Genomic DNA, 27,912 nt, shown 5'->3' with positions numbered 1-27,912 from the left:
AACCAGTGGGCATCATATCCGGCTTGCCGAGTTAAAGCGGCACTCCTCAATCTCTGATCTGCACAGCGTCGCTTCTACAAACACACAACGTACCGTATTGGAAACACATTAGATTGGGAGATTGAGGAGAGATCGAGGAGGGCTACTGCAGCCATATAGTCATACAGTCTAATCCAATATCCCCTCGGGATGACTCTTTGACGGCTAGCGACACAAATAAATCAGCTATGGCTTATGATTACAAGATCAAAGCAAGGCGATGATGACTCACCCTCACCCCCCCACCCCCCACCCCCACCCGCCACACCAAAAAAAAAACATTCTAAAGAGAGAGAAAAAAAAGAAAAGAAAAGGAAAAGAATGGCATGAGAGAGAGAACACTCCATCCAGGACCAGACTTACATGGATGTACTGGAGGCTTTGAGACTAAGTGGCAGCTGGGTTGTGGTGTACTCAGGGTCAGGGGTCATCTCCCAGGTTACCAGGGCATGCACGGGATGCTGATGAGAGGAACTGAGTGATAGAGAGAGAAGTGGGAGAGGGGGGGGGGCGGGGGGGGTCGGGGGCTCTGGCAGTGAGGGTTGGGGGGGTCTTGGGGGTGGGGGGGAGGAGGGGGGGTTCCGTCTTCTTACTCCTGGACAGGCAGGCAAAGAGAGCAAAGTGGCCTTGCGCTCGAATGCCCTCTGACTGGCAGAGCGTGGGGGGGGGGGGGGGGGGGGGGGGATGTCAGAGTCCAGTCTCCTTGTGATGTATCCCTCCCCTTCTCTCTCTCTCTCTCTTTCTCTCTCTCTCTCTCTCTCTCTCTCTCTCTCGCTAGCCTCTCTCTCTCTCCCTCTCTCTCTCCCTCTCTCTCTCTCTCTCTCTCTCTCCGTTCTGCATATTAATGTCTCCTCAGATTGTGCTCATCTGTGCAGGAGCCTTTCCTCAGTGTGATGTCATCCACGGCCATCTCTCCACTCCTGCCTCGCCCGCGCTCCCCCTTCAGGATCACCTGGGAACAACAGCATCAGGTATGACCAATAATGAAGGACACTGGATAGCATCATGATAGAGTATTATTATTATTATTATTATTATTATTACATTATGATTCTTGTAAATCTATTATTATTATTGTTGATTTTGTATTCTGCTGCAATGCCAATGTTGAAGAACCTGAACCTGAAGAATTTGACTCTGTACTCATTCATGTAATAAAAGCAATTCTGTTTCTGATTCTGATAGTTCTCTCTGTCCAGTTTGGACTTATTTCCTATGGCTATGTAACTAACCTTTTCTATATGTAAATATGGCTCCATTGAATAACCTTCTACTTGTACTATTATATTTTATTTCATTATTTGTACTGCTAATTGTATCCTGTCTTATTTGTCTATTGGTCTCCCACAACTTGTCGCTTGTCCACTTATGTCTTCTACTATTTTCACTCTATTTTATCTTGACCCTATCTTATAGCCTATCGCCTTATTGCCTAAATGCAGCAGCGAGAGTTTTAAGTTTTAAAACAAGCAGAAGAGCTCATATAACTCCTATTTTAGAAACTCTACACTGGCTTCCTGTTAAGTTCAGAATAGATTTCAAGATCCTTCTGCTTGTTTATAAAGCTCTCACTGGCACAGCACCAGAATATTTGAAAGACTTTTTGCTAGCATATCAGCCCAATAGAGCTCTCAGTTCTTCTGACGCTGGCTTTCTCTGTGTACCACATGTACAAAAGAAGAGATTTGGTGAGGCTGCATTCTCATTTTATGCACCCAAATTGTGGAATGCACTGCCAGTTTACATTAGGGATGCAACCTCAGCACATACTGTATGTTCAAGTCAAGACTAAAAACCCATCTTTTTAATATTGCCTTTAAATGACTAAATCATTAAATTAAGATTATATAATGATTAAAGCACTTTGAGCTGCAACGTTTGCAGGAAAAGCGCTATACAAATAAAGTTATTATTATTATTATTATTATTATTGTCTTGTGCTGCAATGTCAGGGACCGAAGCCTAAGAGTTTCACCCTCTTACACTTGTGTAATGTGACTTAACAATAAACCTTGAAACCTGAGCTATGGCCAAGGTAGGTCTGAGCTAGGCCATGCAGTACTCACGCTCTCCAGCCCCGTGCCCCACAGGGTGATCTGGGTGTGTCTCCAGCCGCTGCCCCCCGTCCTGCCCCACACCGCCGGGCTGTACTGCTTCCCCTTCTTCACAAACACCTGCAGCCATGAACACACACAAACACTGTTGTACTGTACAGGCCAACACCCTCTCAGCATTTAAACAGGCCCTCAAAACCCTCCTCTTCAAGCTTGCCTTCACCAGTTAACCCTCTCCCCCTCCCCTTCCCATGTGTCCCCAGCACTACCTTAATTAGGCCCCTATACTTTCTTCTATTTACCTTTTGTTTCTTTTTATTATTACTACTCGATCTTTTCAGTTTGTAAAGCGTCTTTGAGTGTCTAGAAAAACGCTATATAAGTCTAATGTATTATTAGTATTACTATTATTATTATTATTATTATTATTATTATTATTATTATTATTATTACTGTTTTGAATTCCCCCTCCCATAAAAACATTCTGCATTAATTCAAATGGCAGTTTGGCAAGAGAAAATGTAAAAAAAATAAGGCGTGCACAACGGAAAAAGAATATCATTATTGACGAATGAAAAAAATAATCATACAAATCAAAGAAATCTAAGAAATCTCATCTTAACAGAAGCAGCACCTGTAGCATGCCGACGTGGTGGCCGGCCAGCTTGTGTCTGAAGGCCAGGCAGAGGTTCCCGTCGTTCCAGGGCGGGTTCAACGGGAGGACGAGGCGGGCCCCCCGCCCGCTCCTCTTGTTCCCCACGTCGGGGATGGTCAGATACCTCCCCCCTGAAAGAGAGAGAGAGAGAGAGAGAGAGAGAGAGAGAGAGAGAGAGAGAGAGAGAGAGAGAGAGAGAGAGAGAGAGAGAGACAGGGGGGAGGGAGAGTGAGTAGGTTGGAGATTAACATGACCATTCAAGAAAAACTTGTTCTCAATGAATGAAGTGCTACAGTACATCTTTTATTTTTTTGAGTGGGGCAGTCCCACTTATATTTTTCATTTTATTGGACAGATACAGTGAAGTAAGGAGAAGAAGGGAGAGAGAGGGCATGTCAGCAGGGCAAGGGCCGGATTTGAACCCATGCCGACATGGGCATATGTGTGCACTGTAGACCGCGGTGCTAGACCACTGGACCACCCCAGGCCACGCTACAGTACATCTTTAACAGGAAAACCAGATCTATGGTTCTTAACGAACACTGTGAAGGAGTCGTGCAGGTTCAAGCCCCGGTGATGGCTTCAAACCTAGGTTTAGGAAATGCTTTTCAATATGACACGGCCGGAAACATGCAATATTGTCAAGGAGTTGTGGCTCAATGGTTAAGACATTCACCCCAACACCACAGGCTTGCAAGTTCAAGTCCTGGTGATGGCTCTAAATTTAGGTTCAGATTTTGACTATGTACTCTCAAACTTGCACCAATGACTAGGAAAAACGAACAATGAAAACCTGTGAAGCAGTTCTAGGTCAATGGTTACAGCAATACCCCAAGATTCAGGGGTTGCAGGATAAAATCCGCTGTGGAACAATGTGAGTGGTAGGTGTGTGCGTGTGTGTGTGTGTGTGTGTGTGTGTGTGTGTGTGTGTGTGAGCAAGAGGTGTGTGTGTGTGTGTGTGCAAGAGGTGGGTGTGTGAGAGCGAGAGGTGGGTGAGCGAGAGGTGGGTGTGTGAGCGCGAGAGATGGGTGTGTAAGAGCGAGAGGTGGGTGTGTGAGAGCGAGAGGTGGGTGTGTGTGTGTGTGTGCGTGGTGGGGGTGGGTGAGCGAGAGGTGGGTGTGTGTGAGTGAGTGGTGGGGGTGGGTGAGCGAGAGGTGGGTAGGTGGGTGTGAGGTGTGGGTGAGAGCGAGTGGTGGGTGTGTGTGGGTGGTGGGTGTGTATGTGTGAGAGTGAGTGGTGGGTGTGGGTGAGAATAAATGACCTATCTTTTTCAAAGATGTCGGTATTTGTTTTTCAGAAAATCAGATGCTTACTGCTCTGTGACTCGTAATGTTGTATGTATGTAATGTTCATAAATAATAGGCAAAATAGTGAAAATACCACCGCTCATCCGTGATCAGACTTTGCTGAGGTCTGGTGGAACTGAAGAGTATCAATAGAGTGCAAAATAACAGCATACGCACACTCAAATTGTCTGCTTTATGCCTGAAGAAGGTCTATGACTGAAAGCTCACAATAAACAAACTGATGCAAAAGGTCAAAATTATAACTGCATTTACCTCCCTGTGTTTAAATGAGTCCTCTTGCATGAAATATGAAAAATATCATAAGCACATATTGCTTTTTCTACTCAGGGGAGTCAGGGGTTTAAGATCTTTATTATGACAGAAGCTGTAAGAGTTGTTCAATTACCTATCTTTTTCAAAGATGAGTATTCGTTTTTCAGAAAAGTAAATGCTTAGCTCTGTGACTCATAATGTTGTGTATGTAATGTTAATACTTAGGTCAAGGTCAAAACTATAACTGCATTTACCTCCCTGTGTTTAAATGAGTCCTCTTGAGTCACTACCCACTTCCCTCTTGAGTCACTACCCACTACCCAGAGTCACTACCATCTTCCGTCGTAGACTGAAGACCCATCTCTTCAGGTTACATCTTAACTGCTCCTCCTGAGACATCTTCCGACCCTCACCACTACGTCTCCTAAAGACACCCGCTTTCCCCTCTACTGTGTCCCTAGAACTTCTATTGCCCCCATTGTACTGTTTCCCAGTTTCTCCAGTAAAAAAATAATAATAATAAAAAAAAAAAAAAAGGCGATAATAGGGAGAAGGTTTTTCCTTCTATCAGTGGCCCCGGGCCCGAGCTAGAGTACTCTTCCTGCAACGAATGGTGGACTGCTGATTCACATGCTTAGTATTCAAATGTATTGATTGTAAGTCGCTTTGGAATAAGGCGTCTGCTAAATGCCAAAAATGTAAATGTAAATGTAAATGTCTTGCTGAAAAACCTAAAAATTAATTAGCATTTTCAGAATTGTTTTTGTGAAGGTTAAAAGTACTGTATGTTTATGTTAAAAATATAATGAAATTGTGATATAATGATTGGCGTTTTGAATAATCTTTTTATTCTATATTTGACGTACTCCACATTTTCATAGCTTTATCGTAACATGTATTCTTACCACTAGCAGCTAATCAAAACCATATCATTTACTGCTTTTTAGAAATCTATAAAAAGTAATATTGAGCAGAATTAAGCCTACTGATCTGGCCCTCCACAATAGTCCCAGTTTCTCATGTGGCCCCTTGTGAAAATGCATTGCCCACCCCTGCTCTATATCTAAGATTTAAATAGGTCTATATATTAATAGCACTAATTATTCACAGAGATTCAACACAAAAAGCTAGAGAAAACATTTATTTTGCCTGGTAGTGCAGAGGTAAAGCACATGTCCTGTAAGCAGAACACACTTTCCTCTCATGGCCTCAGCTGGGCTCGAACCAGCAATCTTCAGCTTACAGGACATGTGCTTTACCAGCGCACCTTTGATGTTGTGAGTGGCCTGGTGGTAAAGCACATGGAAGCAGAAGATTGCTGGCTGAGGCCTTGACAGGAAAGTGTTCAACACACTTGCCTCAGCTGGGCTTGAACCAGCAATCTTCTGCTTACATGTTCTTTACCACCAGGCCACTCACAACATCAGCAGACACCGACAGCTACAGCTACCTTCAGGGCATGTTCTATGCCATTTTTTTTTAAAATGTATTAGTTTTATTGTTTTATTATTTATTGTCTTATTGAACCTTTATTTAACCTGACAGTCCAGGTGAGATGGCTGTGGCAAAAAGGTAGGAGGTAGAGCCGCCGTCTAATGATCGCAAGGTTGGCAGATCGGGGGTTCGAGCCCCGGGTGGCCACATGTCGAAGTGTCCTTGGGCAAGACACTGAACCCCAAATTGCTCCCAGTGAGCGGGCCGGCGCCTAGCATGGTAGCTTGCCGCCGTGTGTGTGAATGGGTGAATGAGAGGCCGTTGTAAAGCACTTTGGATAAAGGCGCTATATAAGTGCAGTCCATTTACCATTTTACCATTAGGTGAGGTTTTCTACATGGAGGGTTGTTGTTACCTGAGGGATCAGCTGTTGTCTCCCAGTGCAAGTCTCCGTCTTTGTCTCGGATCCAACCGCAGAGGCCGTTGTCAAAGGAGCAGCTCAGATAACCAGCCTCTGAAGAGAAGAACCACAACAACAACACGTTAGAGATGGTTCAACCAGACAAACCAACCTTGCTTTGTGGGGGTGTACAGTAGATGGTTAATGGTGGTGGTGTTTCTATGTTTCTATGTTTCAACTGCCATAATAAGGCTCAGGTTCGGTCGAACGTATTGTTCAAATCATTCCTGCTTTTCACTGTGCCTTTTTATTCCATTGGGATGCAGTGAGGATTCGATTCTCCGTTCACAACATCCATAATTCTGGCTCTGTACGACACTGTAATGGATTTGAAATGAGATGCTATTGAAGTACAGACTTTCAGCTTTAATTTAAGGGGTTGAACAAAAATGTTGTATGAAACGTCTAGGAATTGCAACCATTTGTATACACAGTCCCCTATTTTCAGGGGCTGAAAAGTAATTTGACAAATTAACATAATCATAAATAAAATGCAAGTTTGTAATACTTTGTAGGCAATGACTGCCTGAAGTCTGGAACCCATGGACTTCACCAAATGCTGTGTTTCCTCCTTTGTGATGCTTTGCCAGGCTTTACTTTACTGCAACTGTCTTCAGTTGTTGTTTATTTGTGGGTCTTTCTGCCTTTAGTTTTGTCTTGAGCAAGTGAAATGTATGCTCAATTGGGTTGAGATCAGGTGATTGACTCGGCAATTGCAGAATATTCCACTTCTTTGCCTTAAACCTCTGGGTTGCTCCATCTGTACTGTAACGCGCTGTCCAATCAACATTGCTGAATTGGGCTGAATTGAGCAGACAATATATCCCTAAACACTTCAGTATTCATTCCAAGTCTGGCTTTTGCATTTGGAAGCTGTTGCTGTGAACGCACAGCATGTGGTCAAAGGAGCTCTCAATGCAAATGAAACAGGCCATCCTTAGGCTGCAAAAACAAAAACATCAGAGAGAGAGCGGGAACATTAGGAGTGGCCAATATTCGGAGAAAAGAAGAACACACTGGTGAGCCATGCATGCCCACGCCATCACACTGCCATGGTTGTCTTCCATGTATGTCCAGGCCTTTTTTTGGTGCATGGCTCACCAGTGCGTTCTTTTTTTCTCAGAATGTACCAAACTGTTGATTTGGCCACATTTGGTTCACATCAACAGCTTCCAAATGCAAAATGACACACTTGGAATCAACTCAGACCTTTTACCTGCTTAATTGATAAAGAAATAACAAAGGTATAGCCCACACCTGTCCATAAAACAGCTTTTGAGTCAATTATCCAATTACTTTTGTTCCTTTGAAAAAGAGGGGGCTACATATAAAGCTGTAATCCCTAAACCCTCCACCTGGGATGTGAATACCCTCAAATTAAAGCTGAGAGTCTGCACTTAAAACCCATATTCATTATATAACTTGAATCCATGAATATTATGTAACTTGAATATGTTTTGTTAAACAGCTAAAATAACAAAAATTCCTAATAACATCTTATGCTAGTTTAAGCAGTTTTTTTCAGCAGGGTTAGAATGTCACTTGAAAATGTACAACACAATTAATTTAATAGATTTATTTCATTAATTATTATTTATTATTACAGAAGAATGTCACGTTGAATATATAGAGTTGAACGTGACATTCTTCTGTTATAATAATAACGAATAATGAATTAAATAAATCTATTACATTTATTACATTTCCCTGCTGAAAAAAACTGCTTAATATATATTAGTGTTAAATTTAAACAGCTAAAATAACAACAATTCAGAGTCCTATGGACCTAACTGTACTTTCAGATTGACCTGCTCTTGATGTGGTTCCATTCGCACGATGGAAACATTGGAAACAATGGAATAGTCCCGAAAGTGCTGCTAAGTCAAGCACATCTCAAAAGCATGCCTTTCTGAAGCAGGTCTGCTTTTATGTAAATGAATGGATGTAATACATCAAAAGACTAGCAGTATTACATTGGTGGATAAAAAGGAGAAAGCTGGTAAGGCATATGTGTTGATTTGTCTTGAGGACAGCTGACAAGGCTGTGATAGATGAAGTGACCATGAATAAATCTGAACTGCCTCCTAGGCTCTATTCTCTATTTTACTGAATACATCTTCTGGCCCAACTTTTCATCTGCAGACCATAAAGCATAATAAAACACATTATGCCTGTGACAGTGAGTAATCTAATAAGAATGACCATTTGTTTTTGAGCAGCGTCGCATTTCCTCTATGCCTCCCCAGCCCTACTGAGGTACTATAGGCAGGAACAACGGCTGTATTAATCCATGCGTCACTGTACAAATTGAGTTGGAGATGAAACTCGCATCCATCATTTTGTCCCTGAAAATTACTTTTTTCTGAGAAGCACTTTACATCTCGTTCTCTCAGCCAATGAAAACTCCCGGTTATGCCAAATTGCCGATCCGACGATGTGTCGAGTGCCAAAAAAAGCACGTAATTAAAACATCAGGCAATTGAGATTGTGTACTATTGACATCAATACATCAGAAATGCTAGACATGTTAGATAACAAAACACTCACTCCTCCTCCCTTCCATTGCCCTTGTTATTCTAACCTTGTTTGTCAGCCCAAGCCAAAGAAATAATTAATTTAATGTGTACTTAATACGCCTCAAATATATGAATGCTTTTCTATGCTTATATTCAGTTTGTCCTGACATTGAACGTCTGTATACTTGTTGAGAATCTACTTGAATATATGTCTGCTCTTTTGTATTTAAGTGTACTGGCAAAAAGTATACTTGAGATAAATATCCTATTTATTGTTGTCAAATACACTTATTGAAAGAAAGAAATGTTCTTGTCATTTGTATTTCAGTACATTTCCAAAAAGTTCATCATTTATAATTTATTGTTCTGTTATTTTCAATCCAATATACCTCTTGAAAGTATTTTTTCTTTATTTGACATCTAACCAAGGGCAGCTCAGTAAACAACATGTTGTCCTGCTGAAAGCAAACAGGAACAGGCCAGTCTGTCACCATCAATAACATCTGGTTATTAACAGCTACTTTAAGCTGTTTTTTTCAGCAGGGTTGGAATGTCATGTGAAAATCTACAACACAATTAATTGAATAGATTTATTTTATTAATTATTCAGTTGAACGTGACATTCTTCTGTAATAATACATAATAATTAATTAAATAAATCTATTAAATTAATTGTGTTTGTAGATTTTCACATGACCTTCCAAGCCCTATTTAAAAAAATAAAAATAATAATAATATACTTTAATATATTTACACTCAAGTATACGAGGAATATAATAGTTAAGTAGACTTTAAGTATCTCTGTTTTGTGCTTGGGGATGCATTAGGACCACAGTATAAACAGCTCACGCTTTGTGATCCTACACTTTCACATCAATCCACCAGTCAATCAATCAATCAATCACGAAAGGAAGTAAAAAAAAAAAAAAAAGTCTGGCAATGCATTCTGGGCTACCGAAGATCTCTCAAATGAGACGGCCAGATTTCAATTGTCACTTCCCCATCTGTCACATCCCCATCTGTCACGTCCCCATCAACACACTCCTGGTCCCTATCACATCTCACCCTCAGCCTTTTTCACTGCGCTGCAGAAATTGAGTGTCAGTTTAATCTCTGCTCGTGAACATAAGACATCCATCATAATTTGAGCTATCTGTGTGTGTGAGTGTGTGTGTGTGCATGTGTGTGTGTGTGTGTGTGTGTGTGTGTGTGTGTGTGTGTGAGTGATCCATCATCATTTGAGCTATCTGTGCATGTATGCGTGCGTGCCTGTGTGTGTGTGTGTGTGTGTGTGTGTGTGCGTGTGAGTGTGTGTGTAGGAGTGTGAGTGTGAGTGTGTGTGGGTGTGTGAGTGTGTGTCTGTGTGTGTGTGCGCGTGTGTGAGAGTGTGTGTCTGTGTATGTGTGCGTGCATGTGAGAGTGTGTAAATGTGTGTGTGTGTGTGAGTGTGTGTCTGTGTGTGTGCGTGTGAGAGTGTGTAAATGTGTGTGTGTGAGTGTGTGTGTGTGTGCGTGCGTGTGACAGTGTGTAAATGTGTGTGTGAGGCTTACGGTTTGACAGCGGTCTTTGTCTTACCTGCGTCATCCTTGGCTTCGTCGGCCGTGTTGCCGAGCTCAATGTCAAAGTCCACCCCCAGCACCGTGTTGTGGCCGTGGTTACGGGGAACTAAGGAGACAGGGGAGAAAACACAGGCGTTGACGACCCACCTACCAACATGGCATTCCTGACAACCTATCTGGCAACATGGCATTCCTTGTCATCTGTGACTAAACACTTCAGGTTGGAAATGAAACACCATGTTCAGCACTTTTGGGATAATAGTTTGGGGTAATCACCCATTGTCTGGGTCCTTTCTGTCTCCTCGGATAAATTGGACTAAATTTGGCGGACAGAGAGGGATGGGGGGGGGGGGGGGGTGGTGGTGGAGGTGGGGGGCACGAGGGGAGGGGCTTCAGCTGTTTCTGATGTGACGGCTGGGTAAACGCTGTGTCAGCTCACTGTGGATCGCCCCCCCTACACACACACACACACAAACCTCTCTCTACGGAAATACCACTGTGGACTGTGGTCATACTAGCTTTAATGCTTTAGCCAAGCCGTCTTTCTAAAGGTCAAGGTTAACTCGGGGGGGATTAAATTCCTCAAGTGGAGTTGTAGATGTACTGTACTGTACACCCTCCCTGAGTACGGTACTGTGTTTCTTCTAGAACGCAAATTGGCTTAAGAGAACTTGTCGAGACATGCAACAGAGAGAAATGATTGTCAACATCTCAATTAGGGGATGAGACTTACTTTCATTCCCATTCCTCACACATACACACACACACACACACACACACACACACACATACACACACATACACGGTGGATTTGCACTTGAACTCTGACCCCGCCCCCAGGCCCTAAACATGTGCTCCACCGGTATGTCTTAACCCCAGTCCCCTTCCCAACACACACACACACACACACACACACACACACACACACAAAGCCACACGCGCACACACACACACACACACACACACACAGACACACACAGAGCCACACAGCCACACACACACACACACACACAGCCACACACACAGCCACACACACACACACACAAAGCCACACACACACACACAAAGCCACACACACACACACAGCCACACAGCCACACACACACACAGACACACAGCCACACACACACACACACAGCCACACACACATAGCCATACCACCTGCCAGGGAAGTGATATAGTAGTCTGTTATGTGAGGAATGTGGAAGCCGAGGACGTCCACAGGAAGAGCTTCCCTGGTAAGACACACGTCTCTCCAGCCACGCTGGGCATCCAGGCCAAGGAGGGGGGGGGGGGGGGTCTGTGTCAGGGGCACGCAAAGGGACCTCCCTACGAGTTTAATTGAGATAGCTGCACTCTCTAATGTCAGGTAACTAGAGCGGCTCCACATGTTTTGCCTCTGGGACCCACAAACAAAGGGCTTCTATCCCCAAGGACTGATGGGATAGCACGATAGCATGATAGCATGATAACTTTATACCGTACGACCCCACGCCCGGTGCCTGTAGACTAGGGGGATAAAGAGTCACTGATTTGTACATTAGCGCTTTGTACTCCAGCCTGGCGCCTGGCGCCTGCTTTGTGAAGGAAGGTGACAGGGTGGGTCCCTGCCAAGGCTGTCTGCCAAGGGGTGTCAGGTTAGCAGCAACAGTACGGCCCCCGCGAGGTGCGATTGTGACAGCTGGCAGAAAATAGCTGTGTTTGCGCAGCTTATCTGTAATGGGATGAAAGTCATAGAAGTCACCCCACGGTATGGCGCGTACGTGCCCCCAGTGAAAGGCACTGTGTTTGTGTCAAACACGTAGCAGTTAGCGTGCGCTAAATTCCCCGGCGCCGCTAACGAGACTGTAAGTGATATGTGTTTGTTTCTGTCGCTCAGCGACAGTGTTGTTGTAAGGGGGTGTCACTTTGCGAGAAGAAGAAGATAAAAAAAAGAGAAAAAAAAGGGGGGGGGTTAAAGTATGGATTTAATAAGGGATCTTCTTCAAGACGCGTTTCAGATTAACCTCGTTAATCCGTAGCTGATGATATTTACCTTCTCCCTGTTCCTGGCTAAATGACAAACAGTCACACAAAGCCCTCACGTTCGGATCTCAGCGCCTCTTGAAAGGAGGGTCCTTGATAAGCCCGTGGCGACACATGTCTACATAGTGAGAGGCGAGGGGACCTAAGGGCATTTCTTAAGGAGACGAAGACAAAGGCGTTTTTTTTTTTTTTACCGTCGCCAAACACACAACGTAAACAGAGTCGCAGAAGGCCGACTCTAAGGCTGTCTCAACATCCCCACCCTCTCTCCTGAAGTGTGCCCTTGTGCACGAGGTGTTATCACAGACTCTGAGACTAGTGCCGTGGCTTTTGAAATCCACGTTCACCAGTTCCCAAGTGAACAGACTTCAGGGAAAAGTAAAACCGGCGGGAATTGGAACACCACCCTTTGGGTAACGCAGGGTAACACCCTTTGAGGATTGTTCTTTATCATCTGAAATCCTAATTACATTTGATTATTCCATCGATACAGAGTACCCTGTCTTTCTTTTTTCTACTTCAACGCATCTTGAAAAAGAACTATTTTTCCTCTTTTAAGATGAGAGACATGCTGTAATAACAATGTCTTCCGGAAGTAATGAAGACTGACGTTAATGTAATCTTTCATTACTTTTTTTTTCCTTTTTCTAATCATGTGGGGCTATCTTGGCAAGGTGAGTTAGAAAGGCAATATCACACCTTCCTACCAATGTTTCATCTTCAGAACCAATTTAAATGTCAAACGAGGATTGGTAATTACTTTGACCTCTCCACGGGGGAGCCGTGTGAACCCTGTGATTTATACGCATTCATTTTAAATCAACGCAACTATTTTATTGATGTATTCATCGTACCTTTGTTTAACCAGACCATGTCTGTTGAGAATGCATTCTTGTTGAGAACGTACAATACCTCTTTAATGTAATGGCAAATACGAGAATGTGATGTCATGTCATTTTTATAATGCATTATTAAAAAACGTATCAATAGAGACATACTCAATATTTACATTACAAGTGGTAGTATCTAGTAGTATCTAGGTAGTGCTGTATCTAGATGGACCCCACTTCTGACCCTGGTCCTATGGAACCCTCTTAGCCTATTTGGCATGTCATTAACTGTGTTAAAACCATGTTTTTTACCTGTCCCATTGGCCTAGATAGATATAGTAATCTTGGGGCGCTTAGGTGGCGTAGCGGGTTAAGTGTTGACCATGTAACTGCAGGGTCCCCGGTTCGATTCCGTCCCCGGTTCGATTCCGGCCGGGGACATATCCTGCATGTCATCCCTCCTCTCTCTCTCACCCATCCTTCCTGTCTAAATCTCTACTATATCTGTCAATAAAATGAAAAATATGAGTGGGACTGCCCCACTCAGAAAAAATAATTAATGTTCAGATATAGAACATAATAATTAATGTTCAGATATAGTAATCTTTGGCTCAAGAAAGAGAAGCAACATTTGTTGTATGCCAGTATGAAGTTGAGTGGCAACACTTCAGCAAGTGTAACGCCATTCACGTTTTCTCATGTTTGTGTTTTTAAATAATTGAAGATAGTGAAGCTAATGCGTCATGGGGGACTGACAGTTCTAAACCATGCATCGTGTTTTATGATACAACTAGAAGAATAGGCAAATATGGACATAATATGGTTTGCTGAAACTTCCCTAAGAACTCCCTATCAGGCGAGGATTAGCTTGTCTACATTTACCTCAGCCCTAACCACTTTTGGTGACATATAGCCACTTAGCTTCCTACACTATGTAAATGATATTCAGTGAATTCTATCTGGTTTTGGGCAATCCACTACAAACCACACTATGCATTTGAGATGTAAAATGTGACACATTCTAATGCTTTGGTCCTCATGTCGGGATCCGATGTAATGATCTGACTTTTCTTTCGAAAAATGTGAATACATTTCTGCGTTGTTGAAAATCAATGACACATCACTAGTCAACTGACACAGCTTGTTTTGTGAGCCTGCTAACAATGTAAAGTAGTGTTCTAGTTAACTAGGTAGCAGTGGGGGATTACTCACCCAATCCATTTCGTTGCAGTATTTTGGCTTGACTAGCGAGTTTGTGTTGTGATTCTCAACAACGTTGAAACGTAGTTCCGTGTTTCAAAAGAAAAGTCTGAACATTTTGATTGGTTGCCGACATGTGGACCAAATGATCAGACTGTGTCACAAATGACATGGACAATACTAAAGTAGCCTTACCGTCCCCTCTCTGTTTGGTGACCTCCTTCCCGATGCTGTTGTCCACCGGCGTCACAGTGGTTGTGAGCTGGGGCGGCCGGGGGGTGGGGGGCACCACGGGGACCCTGCGGGTGGGGGGCACCCGGCGGGTGGGGGGTGGGGGTGGGACGATGATGGGGGGCCGCCGAGGGGGGACGTAGGGCTTCCGGGTGGCCGCCGGGGGTCTGACGGTGGGGATCAGGGGTCTCCGGGTGGGGACCGCCGGCTTGCGAGGGGCGGGGGTGACCCTCCTCGGAGGGGGAGGGGGGGCGGTCGTGGTGGTCGTGGTGGTGGTGGTGGTGGTGGTGGTGGTTGACCTTGTTGTGGTTCTGGGGGCGGTCGGGGCGACCCTCTTGGCGGTCACGGGAGGTCGGACAGTCGTGGTGGTCCTCTTGCGGTCGGTGTCGGGGATGCGGTTGTGGTGGTTTGGGGGGATCCGGGGGGGCTCGATGACCACCTTAGGAATGGCTGGCAGGACGACAACCAGAGTTTAGATTAGATGAGACCAGTACTTTGATTTATTTGTATAGCAATTATCAAGACAGCAGTCACAAAGTGCTTCACAGTACATTTGGTAGCCTACAGCATAACACAGCAAGCCCAAAAAAACTGCCACAAAATAGAATTCATAAAATGTAAACAAGCACTTGACAAAAGCAATGAAACAAATGATCAAATGATCAAATCAATACAGATATCAGAAGTAAAAAGAGAAAACAACCCCATTCCTATATAAGTGGGTTTTTAAAAGTTTTTTTAAAAGTGGTACAGACAGACCCAGCTAACCTGACAGTGAGGGGGAGACGATTCCATAATGTTGGAGCTAATCTGTGTAGTAGCACATTTCTTTATCACACAAAAAACATCCCCCCAAAAAAGAACTGGCTCGCACACCAAATTATTGATGAAATCGTTGCCAGTCTGTTTGGTGTGGACCGAGGGGAGGACAGAAAGCAGACGGAGCAGACAGACAAACACCAGGCCTGATTGATGGTTAACCAAGCATTGAGGTGACCTCTGCCATGACCAACTGACCGTCTGGAAGAAAGAGCAGCTCTTCTCTACAAAGGCTCTACCGGAGAGAGAGACCATGAACACGTCCTGAGAGTCCTGAGGCACTTAGATCTGAAGATCTGACAGGACTGGATGGCAGAATTCGATATCGCAGGGCGAGGTCCAACAACCACCATCGTGCTTTATCAGTAGAACAGCTGTGCCTATATATATATATATATATATATATATATATATATATATATATATATATATATATATATACAGCCACCTACTATAAGAGCCGCCTCGGGGGTCAAATGACCATAGTCTTTACAACGGGAAGCTGCTACTTACACAGCCCTAGTAGTTCTCTCAGGTCCTCTGACCAGGGTTTGTTGGTTGTCCCCCGTGCCAGATTGAAAACCAAGGGTGATAGAGCATTCCAAACCGTGGCTCCCAGGCCCCAAGGGCCTGTCTTTCTGTGTCCTGTTGATGTTGTTGTACACCTGTTGTCTGTTACTTGTTTTTATTTTCACTGGTTTGCCTGTTTTATCCTGCTGTGGCTTTCGCTCATGTATGTTATATTGTGTTTCTTCCTTGTTATGTAAAGCACTTTGTGACCCTTGGTCTGGGAAAGGTGCTGTATAAATAAATTGGACTTACTTACTTACACAACGAACACTCGTTGGCGGGTCTTGTAAATTAGCCTGCCTCCTACACAGAGAAACTGCTAAATAGCTCCATACAAGCTTATCCTGATGTGATTTTGAAAAATGTGAGGATACTGGGTGGTAGAACGCACATATCTAGGAAAAGTCATGAAAGGAGGGTCCTGAAATTTGATCGAGTGCAAAGATATAAACAAGTTTATAGGCATAAGCAAGTTTTACTCACTTGGTCAAATGACCCCCCCCATGGCTGTTCTAGTGTTACACTCTAAACCCATTTAGTCAGATCTAGACAAGTGTTTGCGGTTGTTTCCGGTACAGTGTACAGGGTACAGGCTAATCCATCGGCATCCTAATGAACGTATCATGAATCTTGTCGAAACAAACCCACTCCCTTTAGTCAACATTTATACTCCCCCTCATTTGTAAAACGAGCATTCTCTCCGGTTAACATCAATTTCCGCATGACGAGACCGACGTTTCCCGCTGATAACGCCTCTCTCTCTCTCTGTTGCCCTTTCAAACACACATTAGCGAGTCTCTCAGTCTCTCAGTCTCTCAGTCTCTCAGTCTCTCAGTCTCTCAGTGCTCACCGCCCTCGGCTCTTTCGCCCCAGGCTAACGCTAGCCCTGTGTGGAGTGATGCCGCCCACCACCACACACACACACCCTCGCACTCCGGCTCACCTCCCCACTCTGCTGATGTCATCAAAGCGAGACGGGGGTCCCTATTGTTCCCCCGAAACATTCCATAGGTTCCTTAGGTTGAATGCAGAATAGGCAGATGGAGGGGGGGGCAACTTGAGTAAAAAGGGGACTTAGTGATTGAGAAGTGAGGAGGAGGAGGGGGGGGCGGTAGGACTCAGTTCACGTGTTCTCATGTTACAGGGGGGGCTTTGATATGCGATACACGCATAGGATATCCCTCACTCAATCCCCAAAGCACTTCAGCCTCACACCCTATGGGCAGGCGACAGAGTGTTTCAAATACCGCTGTTTGGATTCTGAATGTGCCTATGGCTCTTTTTGGGGTGTGTGTGTGTGGGGGGGTGGGGGACTCTGTGCTACACTGATTGGCGTGTAGTTAGTTCAAGACAGAAGATTAAGCTACTGAGGGAAATAATGATCACGGATGACTTTTTTCGGACGGCACTGGAGCGAGCTGCTCTGCAAACACGGCATGTGACAGAGAGACATGCGGAGACTTCTGAGTGGTCTGTCAGCTCCTCGCAACGAGACACTTCAGCCCCCGAGGACAAACTGTCTGGGGAAGTGAGAGAAAAAAAAACTGAAAAAAAACCTGAAAAAAATTGCATTTCGAAGTCGCGGAAGACATCAGACTCACTTCTTCTTTCTCTGGTCTTTTTCCGAGATTAAAACAGCCAGACGTCAAGACGGAGCCGCCCGCGAGGACGAGGCCTCCGACCATAGACGGCGATAAGGCGCGGCGTAACTCGAGTCGTGACTGACAGCCCTGACAAAGGAAAGAATTTCGCCCCCTTTCGCTCTTAAGTCGCTCCACTATTCTCCCTCCCTGTCAACCCCCCCCCCCCCCCCCACGCCCCCCCAAAATCCTCCCCCTACCCCCCCTGTTCACCCTTCCAAAAAACGTAACTAAAAGAAAACAACAAGAAAAGGTGGGCCCCGTCCCTTTAAAAAACGAGGGGGCCCCCCGTCCCTTTAAAACGAGGGGGGAAGGGGGGGGACAGGGGAAGATTCTGGGGGGGGGACTTACGTCTGCAGTCGTGGCCCATCCCCCGGTAGCCAGCTGAACATTTGCACTTGTAGGATCCTGGAGTGTTGTAGCAGGTGGACATGCTGCTGCAGTGGTTCTGGCCTGAGGAGCACTCGTCCACGTCTGAGGGAGAGAGAAGGAAGGGGGGGAGGAGGGGAGAGGGGAGAGAGAGACAGAGAGGGACGATGACAAACGTTAACAAATTTAGTTAAGGACAGGGGGTTCCAGAGTGAGAGAATGGGTGTGTGAGTGTTCACTCATTCTCTCTCTTTCCCTCTCTCTCACGCACGCACGCAGGCACACACACACACACACACACACACACGCACACACACACACACCTCTCTACAGACAAGGAATTCAAACATCTTGGAAGCCAATGTAAGCTAATTACCTCTCCCTTCCCGCCAAATTCAAAAGGGAGTTCAAGTGTCTGTCCTTTTAGTTAAGGGTGCTATTTATTCTCGAGGAGAGAGAGCACGCTGAGAGCGTACTACTTCATGATGAATGCCTGTTAGTTAAAGCCTCTAGACTCAGATAATGACTAAAGATTTAAGAGAGAGCGGCTACTCGGCTCGGCGGAAAGTCCCTGAAAAACAACTTGGTAGGAGATTCATTCTCTAACCCTGACAGCGCTGAACTTTTGATTGTTGACAAATCTAATAAAAAACCCAACGACAGAGAAGACATTCTTCTGATAGATGCTGTTCACCAGACGGTTCCCATGTTCAAGGCGACACGGTGGATGTGATGATATCAAGGAAGACTGCACATAATACAATTACAAGTGTTTACGTCACATGAATTCGTCACCCTTCTTTAAAAGCAACGTTTCTGTTCTTGGCACTTGGCCCACGTCAGCCAGTTAAAAAAAACTCGAACGGATGCGAACTTGAACGTTGACGTTAGTCATTCGCAGAACAGTTTGGGAAAGTGGCGACAGAATAGAAGCGATTCTCAATAACATGTGGTAGTAGTAGTAGTAACAAACAGGCTAGCCACGTCACACAGCTATGTAGCTGGATGAAAAGGCAAAACATCACAGCATGTGGCCAATCATTTTAGGAGGAGCGAAGAAAATAGAATGTGTCGGCCAAAATACACACACACACACACACACACACACACTTTGACCTACATTTTCAGACTTGAATCATTGTCCAATAACATTGTGCAGCTCCGGGACGTCATACAGTGCTGTATCATGAAATATTATCAAGTACTATATTGCGAAATATATCAGGGACTAATTTCCCTCAGCTCTTCCCATTATGTAAAAACAGCACCTGCAACTGCAGACACAATAACTCACTCAGATACGTGCCAAAACGTTTCAACGTGAACTACGAACCACCACCTCCTCCTCCTCCCCCCCCCCCCCCCCCCCCGCCCCCCCCTCCCCCGTTTGACCTTTGACCTGTAAGGGTGGGGCCAACCTCATTACCTATGCACTGGTATTTCCTGTTGATGTACTGCAGGTCGAAGCCTTCGTGGCACTTGCAGATGTAGCTGCCGAACGTGTTGATGCACTTCCTGAACCTCGGGCACACGGCCTGGCCTGTAGCGCACTCGTCCACGTCTGGAACAACAACAACAACAACAACAACAACAACAACAATTCAGGTTACCAGACAGTGTATGCTACTTCTCAAAAGAACAGACCAGTTCATGAGACAGTTGATTTCATTATACAAAGGAACATTCCACTCGTGTGTTTATTGAAACAGGCAGTTTTATCGTGCGGTTTATTTCCACGTCTGAAAGAAAAGCACAGTTCGTCCGACTGGTTCGACTTCATCTGAATAAAAACATAAAATACAGTTAATGTTACCGTTTATTCTCCCGTCTGAGAGAACAGCTGGACGTTCTACAGTCTAACAAAGAGTACACGGCTCATTCCCTTTCACTTCAACCACGGCTGTGAAAAGACACGGGCGTTTGTTTTACGGTTGACCCCTCAAAAGAAACAGCTCTCTCTCTCTCTCTCTCTCTCTCTCTCTCTCTCTCTCTCTCTCTCTTCTCTCTCTCTCTCTCTCTCTCTCTCTCTCTCTCTCTCTCTCTCTCTCTCTCTCTCTCTCTCTCTCTCTCTCTCTCTCTCTCTCTCTCTCTCTCTCTCTCTCTCTCTCTCTCTCTCTCTCTCTCTCTCTCTCTCTCTCTCTCTCTCTCTCTCTCTCTGTGTGTGTTTCAAACGGTTCTTGTTGTCCAATTTTCCCCACCTTGGTTGTTCTACCTACATTCCCAAAGCCGGTTCTGTACCCCGCCTATGAGCAGACCCAGTGACGTTGTTAGGGCTGGGCATCCATGGCTCTGGCCCCCCAATGTTATAGGAATAGCCCCAGATCTAAGTCAAAACAATAGTCACCACCTACCACATCCATCTTTTTTAACGCATCGCCCCCCCAAAGTTTCAAGATCCTAACAACGCCTAAGAGCAGAACCGCTAAGGTTCAGGACCCTACCTATCAGCAGAACAAAGCCAGGTTTCTGTACCCCGCCTATGAGCAGAACAATCCCCACCACGGAGGTCTTAAAGTCTTATGTTCTGCTGCAGGCCCAGTTCACCTCTGCAAAGGACACGGTCACGAGTCCATTGGCTGCAGGCTTGGGTTAGTACCGTTCACCTAAACCCAGGAGACGACGTGCCTTTATGCAAACCGGGTTGATGAGAACAAGAATTGTGATTGGCTGAGAGGCATTCGAAAGCCGCGCTTTATTCCCTTATAAAGTAGCAGCTGTGAGGTGTTTTTTGTTCCTGTTTACCATACTGTACGTTCCCAGAGATATCCCTGCGGAAGCACTTGGATTATGTAGCCACCTCCATCATCGCGCACTTAAGTACTTCAGGCGTCGTTTTCTCGTCATAATTCTCTGTTTTTGTTTTGTAAACCGTTGTCTAAAAGCACTTGTGGTCCGTGGTTTATTGCGAAGAAAGTCATAGCTTTGGGGGGGCTGCTGTGCTGTGACTTTATTTATTATAAAGTGTGGACTCGAGTGCCTCGTTGCATTTAAGTATAATGTTGTGTGCAGGGAAAGGGGAGGGGGGGGGGGCGCACGTCCAATGGAAAAATAGCAACAAACAGGGTCTTTTTGAGAATAATACTCTCTATTAGTGTAAGGTCTGGAGTGAGTGAATCTCTGTTGTTAATCTAAGTCTGAGCCACCACCATGGATGGATGGATATGAGCGAACCCGCCACCACAAAATAGTATTTCATTCTAACACTCGGTTGCTGTTTCTCATTTGTACAGTGATTCGCGTCTGGTAATCAATCAGTTGTTGTTCTTTGTTGTTGACAAAGGTGGTGATTAATCGCCTTTGTGCATGAGAGAGAGTGAAGTGAAAAATGAAGCCGTCGCGCTAGAACGTTCCCGAAACAATCGCCCAAAATATGGAGCCCGGTGATTAATCAGGAGGGTTTTTGGGGGGGGGTTTTCTCTTGGAAGTGTTTCATTTTTTCGACTTCTCAATCTAAGTTGTCTTTCGGTGTCGGAAAAAAAGAGAGGCCTAGGGGATGACAAAAGAATTCCTCGACGATGCAAAAATGACAAACGCTTGGCGGACTCTCCAGTTGGCTGGGGACGCTGGACGAGAGTCAGACGTATAGCTCACCCCCCCCCTATGCCCCCCCTATCCCCCCCCCGCCGCCGGAACCCGCATCAACTTTATCAGGTGACCTCTCCCCTTCCTTCCCCGTTGACTTAACAACAGCACACGCCCCTACTTCCCATAAAACCTCCTCTTTTTCCGAAAGGGGTTAGAGAGGTCTCCTGAAATATTTTCCAAAGATGTTGTAACACCTGTGAGTGAGCAGCCCGTCCCTCTCCCTCTCCCTCTCTCTCCCTCCCCCCCTCTCCCTCTCCGTCTGCACTATGATTGATGTCCCTCTGTTTTCAAACACCGCCCCTCTACTTTACTTCCCCCCCCCCCCCCCCGCCTCCCTTTGTGGACCTGAGTGAGGCGCGGAGCCAGGAGGGCCGACCACATCTAATAACAAGCCCCGCCCAGGCCCGGGAACAGACCCGGTGTTTAGACGTGACACAGCTTTACTGCCGCAATTTGTCCCCTTCCGTCTGTGAGCTGCTCATCCGAGTCCTGCCAGGTAACACTGGCCAGGGAGAGAGGGAGAGGAGGGAGAGGGAGGGGGAGGGAGAGGGAGAGGGAGAGGGAGGGGGAGGTTCCTAGTCAGTTTGGATGAAATGCCCTCACCTTTCTTAAGAAAGCCCATTATGCCGTCTCCATGTCCAAAGAATTAAGGTGGACGGAGGGAGAGGGATGGACAGAATATAATATAATATAATAAAGATATGTAATGTGTAAAGATATGTAAAGATAGCTAGGAGAGAGAGAGAGAGAGTGGAGGGGTATGACTGTTTGGTTTTCAAGGACGATCGGGAACACACCGAGACCTTCGTGATAGAACTTGGAGAGTTAGAGAATAACATTATAAAATTGGGTTTTCTATCCAAATTCTAAAATTGCCGTCTCTGCTCCAGGGTTTTATTAGATTTTAAAATATGTATTTTCATTGCCAACCAATTTCTTTTTTTTTTTTATCTATCTCTGTTCGTTCAAAGAAAATATTTGGATTCGGATCAGCTCTCAGCCAATTCAAAAAAAGCTTGTCAAGACTTAAACACCGCCTCCAACGTTTTGACTGGAGAAGGACCGCTTCTGGGCCCGGTTTGTTCAAAAACATGTGAAATCTGGACCAGAATGATCCCGATTCTTTTTTTGCTATCCTGGAATCAGATCGAGCTGGCTGATTCCCCCCTCCTACACGACTCAAAATCAGTCAGACACATCTGATCCTGATAGATAACCCTAACCCATAATCAACGATCGTTCTTATGCAGATTACACATTCTCAACAACTGAACCCTGGGCTCAATAACTGAACAACAAGCATCAGGCGTCAACATGTTCATCTCTCGCTGGGTGGGAAGTGGGAATGGGGGTGGCGGGGGGAGGGAGGGGGGGTACAGATTATAGATATAGTTCTACTAGAACTAGAACGTACCCACGCAGGTTCTTCCGTCGGGCGCCAGCTGTAACCCTGGAGACGGACACTGGCAGCGCACCTCTCCCTTCAGCACCTCACAGCCGTACTGGCAGTTAGCCATGCCGCAGGTACGCGCATCTGGGGAGGGACACACAGGAACCACGGGGGGTTGGAGGGAAGACGTGAGGGCTTATATACACACACACACACACACACACATAGAAGACACACACACAGTACACACATACACACGCTCACACACACAGTACGCACACAAACACACACTCACACACTCACACAGTTTGCACATGCACACAGTAGACACTCACACAGTACACACACACACACACACACACACAGTACACACACACACACACACACTCACACACACACACACACAGTACGCACACGCACGCACACGCACACGCACGCACACACACACACACACACACACACACACACAGTACACACACACAGGATCATACTGCACAGGTGCTAGAGTGGAATGCAGACACGTAGGACACAAGGACACACTCTTAGACGAGGACACACAGCACGACACTTGCACACCCGCGCTCAATCATGAGACCTCTTTCTCTCTCTCTCTCTCTCTCTCACACACACACACACACACACACACACACACACACACAACAGTATCTCAGGGTCAAGCCCTCTGGCCTTGGCTGGAGCCCATCTCTCCCGACATTAGCCAGAATGACCCCCGGCCCCCAGCAGATAACCCCCCCCCCACCCTTCCATTATTCCTCTCCTCTCCTCTCATCCCTCGTTCATCCCTTCCAAAAGGGACTGTGGCCAACCTCTCACACAGGCATAATTAACCGCTCTGCATTATGTAAAGATTCAGATTAATTCATATCTCTCTCTCTCTCTCTCTCTCTCTCTCTCTCTCTCTCACCCTCTCACCCTCTCACCCCCCTCCCTCATCCAAATCAAACCGTTTTTGGTAACTATCCCCCCATCGCCCTGCCTGCCTCTATGACCCTCTCTCTCACCCCTGCCCCTCTCTCTCACCCTCCCTCCCTGCCTCCCTGCCTCCCTGTCCTCACTCCTCCCTCTCCCTCTCCTCTCCTCTCATCCCTCACTATTTGTCATTCAGACGCTGCGCTGCCATGTTCTCGTTGAGTCATCCTAGCCACCTGTTTCGCTCAGAACATCAAGCCGCTCTCCAGAAAAGCAATTACACCATTTTCTGTGAAGCACCTCTCTCTCCCACCAGACCTCCGCCTCTCTCGCTCTCTCTCTCCCATTCCCACTCTCTCCTACCTTTGTCTCTCTCTCTCTTCCACCTCTGTCTCTTCCCTCTCTCTCTCTCTCTCTCTCTCTCTCCCACTCCCACTCCCACTCCCACTCTCTCTCAAAACAGGAAATGAGAGGAGGCTAGTACTAGTGTTGATGCAGGTATACTGCAGGTATTCGGTAGATTGTGGAGACCAGGGGAGGCTGCTGTGACATGACACTTCAAACGCTGTCTCTGTAACAAAGATGAACGGAGTGGAGGATCATTCTAATCGAGAGCTCGGAAAACGTCTGCTGTGCCAAGATGAAATCCGATCGATGACCAGGGGTACAAACTGGAGATGGCCCAAAAAGGTGACACAAAAAATTTGTTTTTTTGTGCCTGAAAACGAAGACAATAATCAATACGCGGCTAACCTTAGAGGAGGAGAACATTTTGAACGGGGGAGGGGGGGGAATAGTGCTAGCACTAATGGTGCTAAATGGATATCGCTAGCACTAATGGTGGTCTAACAATGATGCATGTGTAAGTAGCGGCAGCCCTGACCTTAACACCTGCAGAATTACTTTAAAAACAGTTTACCGTGACTGTGTTTCTCCACGCCGTCTGGAACTGTACCTAGCTGCCTGAAGCTAAAACTTATTTCAACAGCAGCGGAGTTGAGCAGACAGGAAGATTAGTTAGCTCGCGCATCATGTGACCCCCCAAATCTACACGATTCACATGGACGACCTATTTTGAGGTAAAAACTGCTAATTTAGCAGAAAGGTGACAAGTTTACACCCCTGACTAAAACTACCTTCCACATCCAAAAGAAGGCTGCTGAACACAGCGTTCTGTAGGAGCAGCATCATCATCACACCTTTCAACGCTCCCCACCACCGAGACCACCCCTGCTTCACTAAGCCTGTCTGTGAAGAGATGGACGGAGGCAAAAAAAGAAAGAAAAAAGACTATCTCTATAGAAGGACGTCTATAGAGAAACATCTGAACCCTCTTTTCGAGGCGGCAGTCACCGTGGAGACAGGTACAGGCACAGGCCGCCGTCTCTGAACCCGAATACCTCAGGGCTAAAGCAACGGCGGGCCGCCACATTGTAGGGTTCCTTTCTATCTTTCTCTATCTATCTTTTTTCTGTTGACTTTGGGATTCGTGTGAATGTGAAAATTGTATTTCACAAAGGAGGGGGTGGCCAAATGGCTTCTGAAAAAACACCCCCCGTGTGAATAGATGTTTGCGATGAGGTGAGAGGAAAGCGGCCATGCGGAGCACAACAGAGGGCTCCCATGGCACAGAGAGATGGGGGGGGGGCAGGGGGGGGGGGCCGGGGGTAATGAAGGCCAATCTAGAGAGAGAGAGAGAGAGAGAGAAAAGGGAGAGACAGACAGTGACAGACATAGATAGACAAATTGACAGAGACTTGCAGAGGGAGAGAGAGAGAGAGAGGGGGGGGGGCGCGCACACGCACGCACACACACACACACACGCGTACACGTGACAGACAGTGACGGAGATACATAGACAGACTGATAAAGACTTGCAGAGGGAGAGAGAGACACACACACACAGACACAGACACAGACACAGACACACACACACAGACTCAGACTCAGACTCAGACTCAGACTCAGACTCAGACTCAGACACAGACACAGACACAGACACAGACACAGACACAGACACACACACACACACACACACACACACACACACACACACACACCCCACACACACACACACCCACACACAGTGACTCACTTCCACAGCTCCCGTCAGGCAGCAGCATGTAGCCGTTGAGGCAGTAGCACTTGTAGCTGCCGTAGGTGTTCATGCACCTGTGTTTGCAGGGCCTGGGCTTCAGCCCGCACTCGTTCAGGTCTGCGGGGGCGACAGAGAAGGGCGTCAGGAGCGAGGGGGGGAGAGAGGGAGAGGGAGGGGGAGGGGGGAGGGGGAGGGCCCGAGTCACAGATGGGAGAATTAGTCAAAGGACAGAGGTGACGAGGGGTCAATCCGATCCGGTCAAACCCCCAGCCCTTCTGTGTGTGTGTGTGTGTGTGTGTGTGTGTGTGTGTGTGTGTGTGTGTGTGTGTGTGTGCGAAGGGAGGGGTGTGGGGGGCGGGCAGGGGGGGGTAGTCTCAGGTGAGAGCCCCTAAGGTAGCTGAATGGTTTCCATGTTGAGACAGGCCCGCCCCTGGTTGGTGTTAACAGAGGAGAGCGCGGTTAAACACCAACCTGCTCATTAACCTGCAAAGTGATAAAGAAATACATTTAAAAAAGTCCTCCTCCCCCCCCTCCCCCTTTTAAACAAGCATTCCGACGACGTGATCCTATTCCCCCCGTGTCGACTCCGTCCCTGACGACGTCCCGGTGACAGATATACGTCTCAATTTCACATCTTTTTTGGAAAAAACTGTTTATGCGGTTCTCCTCGTAAAAACCTTGAGAGCACAGCGCACCGGGAAGTCTATGAAAACATTATTAGAGAACGCTCGCTTTATTAACGACAACGTCAGCAGTGTCGGCTCGGGAGTAAAAGAGAGAGGAGGCAGCCGGAGTTGCGCTGAGCACCTGTCAAATATTTGAAATGGGGGAGAGGAAGAAAAAAAATAAAAAACGAAAATCTTTCTATTAATTTCGGAGAGTTCCAGAACGACACAGACGCCAGGCCGTATTCAACACAGAGGTTCGGCTTCTTTGCCGCACTGCGTCTAACTGATTTTTGAGAGACTGTTTTGAAGTCTATGCTTGAAAGGAGGGGTCCCTTGGGAGAGCAGGGGTCCACCAGGGACCCCCCCCCCCCCCAGCTAGAGCATCACCGGGGAGGGGGGGGTGGGTTGAGGGTGGTGGTGATGGTAGGATTGGAGATGGGGGGAGCGGGCGAGGGCGCAGGGAAGGGGGGGGGGGGGGGGTGAGTGCAATGGTGACACAGCCCCCCCCCCCCTCCACCCAACACTATATAAATAACATCTATATAAAGTTACACCACCACCACCCCCACCAAGCTTCTAGGTCATCGTCTAATTAAAAACCCACCATGAAAATAGATCCCCCCCCCCCCCCCCGGTCTCACTGTACATGACAGGCCATTAACGGCCCGGCTCTCTCTGCACTGTACGCGGGTGCCTCTTTTAGCTCCAGAGGGATTCTGGGAGGAATGTGTTTCTCCGCGCCCCGCATACCCCCGTCCTCACCAGACTGATGCCACCGGTTGAAATAGATGAATGGCGGAGGAGTGCGGGGGGGCGGAGGAGTGCGGGGGCCGGTGTCGCGGTGCCTCTGCCCTCGTGGTAATTGGCTGGTGGAAGGTCACGTCAGCGTTGTGATTGGTGGAGAGGAGGGGGTTGGGAGGGGAGGGGGTTGGGAGGGGAGGGGTGGAGGGTGAGGACTAGCTGTCTGGTCAATCTCTTCCTGTGCAACTCGGCTGAAGTCAATTTCCACTGAGGTACATCTTGTGTGTGAGTGACGTTCAGGTGCTCGGGTGTGTGTGTGTGTGTGTGTGTGTGTGTGTGTGTGTGTGTGTGTGTGTGTGACTACAGGGTACCACCATGACTTTCTGGTTCTTTGGAACTCCCAAGTCGACCCGTGTCTCACAGAGCTTCTTCATCTTCAAACCCTTTTTGAAAATCTCGATTGAAGTCCTAAAAGTCGGATCTTTCAAAGACAAGAGAGATATTCTCATATTGAATTTCAATTAGCCTGCCCCATAAAGG

The 27,912-nt window shown here is 46.5% G+C and overlaps 1 protein-coding gene across 1 annotated transcript in view; it reads right to left on the bottom strand.

The window, feature by feature from the left end:
* Positions 1–880: 880 nt before the first annotated feature.
* The window catches only part of npnta (nephronectin a), a gene marked incomplete at both ends in the record, with an annotated part of 55,882 nt that continues 28,850 nt past the window's right edge, over positions 881–27,912 (bottom strand). Inside the window, 10 exons of the mRNA XM_080533980.1 lie at positions 881–991; positions 2,106–2,213; positions 2,728–2,879; positions 6,157–6,255; positions 10,293–10,382; positions 14,527–15,012; positions 17,943–18,065; positions 19,387–19,521; positions 22,960–23,079; positions 25,961–26,080. Of these exons, the coding sequence (XP_080390106.1) occupies positions 881–991; positions 2,106–2,213; positions 2,728–2,879; positions 6,157–6,255; positions 10,293–10,382; positions 14,527–15,012; positions 17,943–18,065; positions 19,387–19,521; positions 22,960–23,079; positions 25,961–26,080 (1,544 nt within the window). The remainder of the gene's footprint in view (positions 992–2,105; positions 2,214–2,727; positions 2,880–6,156; positions 6,256–10,292; positions 10,383–14,526; positions 15,013–17,942; positions 18,066–19,386; positions 19,522–22,959; positions 23,080–25,960; positions 26,081–27,912) is intronic.

Source organism: Nansenia antarctica, assembly GCF_963989245.1.
Source record: "Nansenia antarctica genome assembly, chromosome: 6".
In the NCBI taxonomy this organism is placed as follows: domain Eukaryota; kingdom Metazoa; phylum Chordata; class Actinopteri; order Argentiniformes; family Microstomatidae; genus Nansenia; species Nansenia antarctica.
Note: the sequence above shows the minus strand (reverse complement) of the source record. Positions and strands in the feature narration are given on the sequence as shown.